Below are 4,189 nucleotides of genomic sequence, written 5' to 3'. Positions count from 1 at the left end.
AGACATGATGTTATACTAACGAATCCTGAAAAAGAATGATCGGAACAAGGGGAAGGTGAAACTTCATGTCATCACATCACCATTATTGAGGAATCAAAGACTGGAACTCATGAAGAAGACGCAGAAAATGCCCCACAAAGTTTAGAGGATGGTGGTCAATCTACTGTAGACGAGCTAAAAGAGGTGAACCTTGGTACAATAGAGGAACCACGTCCGACTTTCATTAGTGCGTCCCTCTCTAACGAAGAGGTGGATAAATATATGAGTTTGCTCACCGAATACAGGGACATCTTTGCGTGGTCGTACAAGGAGATGTCAGGACTTGACCCAAAAGTAGCAGTCCATCATCTTTCAATTAAACCCGGATATCGACCGATTAAACAAGCACAACGACGTTTTCGACCGGAGCTTATCCCTCAAATCGAGGTGGAAGTCAACAAGTTGATCGAAGCAGGATTCATTCGCGAGGTCAAATATCCAACGTGGATAGCAAACATTGTCCCTGTTAGAAAAAAATGGACAACTTCGCGTTTGTGTAGACTTTCGCGATCTGAATAATGCATGCCCTAAAGATGATTTTCCCTTGCCCATCACCGAAATCATGGTTGATGCAACTACTGGACACGAGGCGTTGTCGTTTATGGATGGGTCGTCTGGATATAATCAAATACGGATGGCCCTCTCAGATGAAGAAATGACAGCTTTCAGAACTCCAAAGGGAATATACTGTTACAAGGTGATGCCCTTTGGATTGAAAAATGCCGGCGCTACTTATCAACGTGCCATGCAGAAAGTGTTTGATGATATGTTGCACAGGTATGTTGAATGTTATGTTGATGATCTTGTAGTCAAAACAAAGAGACGACAAGACCATTTGAAGGATCTAAAAGTCGTGTTTGATCGCTTGCGAAATTATCAGCTAAGGATGAACCCTCTCAAGCGTGCGTTTGGTGTAACTTCAGGAAAATTTCTTGGCTTCATTGTAAGGCATCGAGGGATCGAAATAGACCAGTCCAAGATTGATGCCATTCAGAAGATGTCAAGACCTAAAAGTTTGCATGACCTAAGAAGTCTCCAAGGACGATTGGCTTACATCCGAAGGTTCATCTCTAACTTGGCCGGTCGGTGTCAACCTTTTCAAAAGTTGATGAAAAAGGAGAAAATTTTGTGTGGGATGAAGCTTGTCAGAACGCTTTTGATAGCATAAAGAAATACTTGCTTACTCCCCCAGTGCTGGGAGCTCCAGTACCTGACAAACCACTAATATTGTACATTGCTGCACAAGAAAGGTCCTTAGGAGCATTACTGGCACAAGAAGAGGTAAAGGGAAAGGAGCGTTCTCTCTACTATTTAAGCAGAACATTAATTGGGGCTGAAGTTAACTATTCTCCTATCGAAAAGATGTGTCTTGCACTTTTCTTTGCCATTGATAAGTTGAGGCATTACATGCAGGCCTTCACGGTTCATCTAGTGGCAAAAGCAGACCCTATAAAGTATGTTCTATCCAGGCCAATCATCTCTGGACGCTTAGCCAAATGGGCGGTTCTACTCCAACAATATGACATTGTCTATATTCCCCAAAAGGCGATAAAAGGACAAGCGCTAGCAGACTTTTTAGCAGACCACCCAATTCCTTCGGATTGGAAGTTATGTGATGACCTACCAGACGATGAGGTTTTCTTCACAGAAGTTATGGAACCTTGGACTATGTACTTCGATGGTGCAGCTCGAAGAAGTGGTGCGGGGGCAGGCATTGTCCTCATTGCTCCTGAGAAGCATATGTTGCCTTATAGCTTTTCATTTTCCGAATTGTGTTCAAACAATGTGGCTGAATATCAGGCTTTGATAATTGGCCTTCAAATAGCATTAGAAATCGGAGTGTCATTCATAGAGGTCTATGGTGATTCAAAATTGATAATCAATCAACTCTCGCTTCAATATGACGTGAAACATGAAGACTTGAAGCCATATTTTGCTTATGCTCGACAATTGATAGAAAAGTTTGATAATGTGATGTTAGAACATGTCCCTAGAGTAGAAAATAAGAGAGCGGATGCATTGGCAAATTTAGCCACGACCTTGACCATGCCAGATGATGTAACTCTGAACATACCACTTTGTCAACGATGGATTATACCCTCAGTTAGGCCTGAATGTCAGAAAGTGAACATGGCAACATCCTATTTGATTGATGAAGAAGATTGGCGTCAACCCATCATAAAGTATCTTGAACATGGAAAGCTTCCAAAGGATTCTCGTCATAAAATTGAGATACGAAGAAGGGCAGCACACTTCATTTATTACAAGGGAACTTTATATCGCCGTTCTCTTGAAGGGCTCTTCCTTCGATGTCTCGGAAAGAAGATTCGGTAAAAGCTCTAAAGGAAGTACATGCAGGTGTTTGTGGAGCACATCAATCGGGATCAAAGCTTCAATTCCAGCTAAGAAGAATGGGCTACTACTGGCCTAAGATGATCCAAGATTCAATAGACTATGTGAAGAAGTGTGAGCCTTGTCAATACCATGCAAACTTCATACACCAACCTCCAGAACCTCTTCATCCAACTGTGGCTTCTTGGCCTTTTGAGGCTTGGGGACTCGATCTGGTTGGCCCCATTACACCAAAATCATCAGCAGGACATTCTTATATCCTAGCAGCAACAAACTATTTTTCAAGATGGGCTGAGGCCATTTCCTTGAGAGAAGCCAAGAAGGAGAACGTGGCAGACTTTATTCGAACACACATCATCTATCGATACGGTATTCACATCGAATCGTGACGGATAATGGAAAGCAATTCTCCAATAGTATGGTGGACAAGTTATGTGAAAAATTCAAATTCAAGCAATATAAGTCATCCATGTACAACGCAGCTGTGAATGGACTAGCAGAAGCATTCAACAAAACATTGTGTAATCTTTTAAAGAAAATTGTCTCCAAGTCAAAGAGGGATTGGCAAGAAAGGATTGGTGAGGCATTATGGGCTTATCGGATGACTCATCGCACCCCTACAAGGGTTACACCATATTCGCTTGTTTACGGTGTGGAGCCTGTCCTTCCTCTCGAAAGAAAAATTCTGTCACTAAGAATGACAGTACAAGAGGGACTGACTACCGAAGATAATGTGAAGTTACGTCTTCAAGAATTAGAAGCACTTGACGAAAAGCGATTAGAGGCTCAGCAAACATTGGAATGTTATCAAGCGAGAATGTCCAAAGCTTTTGATAAACACGTTAAACTCGCTCCTTTCAAGTCGGTGATCTAGTACTTGCCGTAAGGAGACCGATCATCACAACAAGGCATACAGGAAATAAGTTCACACCTAAATGGGATGGACCCTACATTGTTAAAGAAGTTTATACAAATGGCGCATACAAGATCGTTGATCAAGACGGACTACGAATTGGCCCAATCAATGGTAAATTTCTTAAAAAATTTTATGCTTAATTTTGTTAAAAAAAAAAAAAAAAAAAAGTTGAACTACGTTATGACTTGATCCCTATTTATAAAGGGTATGTAGGCAGCTTAAGGAAAACCTTAAGCCCAGTCCAGCAAAAAAAAAGTTGAACTACGTTATGACTTGATCCCTATATTATAAAGGGTAAGTAGGCAGCTTAAGGAAAACCTTAAGCCCAGTCCAGCAAAAAAAAAAAAAAAAAAAAAAAGTTGAACTACGTTATGACTTGATCCCTATATTATAAAGGGTACGTAGGCAGCTTAAGGAAGCCAGTCGAGCAAAAAAAAAGTTGAACTACGTTATGACTTGATCCCTATATTATAAAGGGTACGTAGGCAGCTTAAGGAAAAACCTTAAGCCCAGTCCAGCAAAAAAAGTTGAACTACGTTATGACTTGATCCCTATATTGTAAAGGGTACGTAGGCAGCTTAAGGAAAACCTTAAGCCCAGTCCAGAAAAAAAAAAAAGTTGAACTACGTTATGACTTGATCCCTACATTATAAAGGGTACGTAAGCAACTTAAAGAAAACTTTAAGTTCAGTCCACCATTATAAAAAAAAAAAAAAAAAACCTTGAACTACGTGTGAGTTAATTCTTTTCTTCAATGGTGTCATTTCTACTAAGGAATCATAACAAATTGGGGGCAAATCCTCTAAATTCAAGATGTTCATCTCTAGTAACAATGAGATGAAATAAATTGAAGATGTACAAACTCCGTGCAAAGACTATGTA

The 4,189-nt window shown here is 40.4% G+C and overlaps 1 protein-coding gene across 1 annotated transcript; it reads left to right on the top strand.

Annotated features, from left to right (window-relative positions):
- Positions 1-2,809: 2,809 nt before the first annotated feature.
- LOC116404507 lies at positions 2,810-3,265 on the top strand. The gene has a single exon (XM_031887022.1). The coding sequence runs from the start codon at positions 2,810-2,812 to the stop codon at positions 3,263-3,265; it is 456 nt and encodes a 151-aa protein (XP_031742882.1).
- The last annotated feature ends 924 nt before the right edge of the window (positions 3,266-4,189 follow it).

This window comes from Cucumis sativus, chromosome 6 (assembly GCF_000004075.3).
Source record: "Cucumis sativus cultivar 9930 chromosome 6, Cucumber_9930_V3, whole genome shotgun sequence".
Taxonomy (NCBI): Eukaryota; Viridiplantae; Streptophyta; class Magnoliopsida; order Cucurbitales; family Cucurbitaceae; genus Cucumis; species Cucumis sativus.
Note: the sequence above shows the minus strand (reverse complement) of the source record. Positions and strands in the feature narration are given on the sequence as shown.

What these genes read in the sequence shown, in the direction of transcription:
- LOC116404507 (XM_031887022.1), top strand. Translation starts at nt 2,810, where the DNA reads ATGGTGGACAAGTTATGTGAAAAATTCAAATTCAAGCAATATAAGTCA.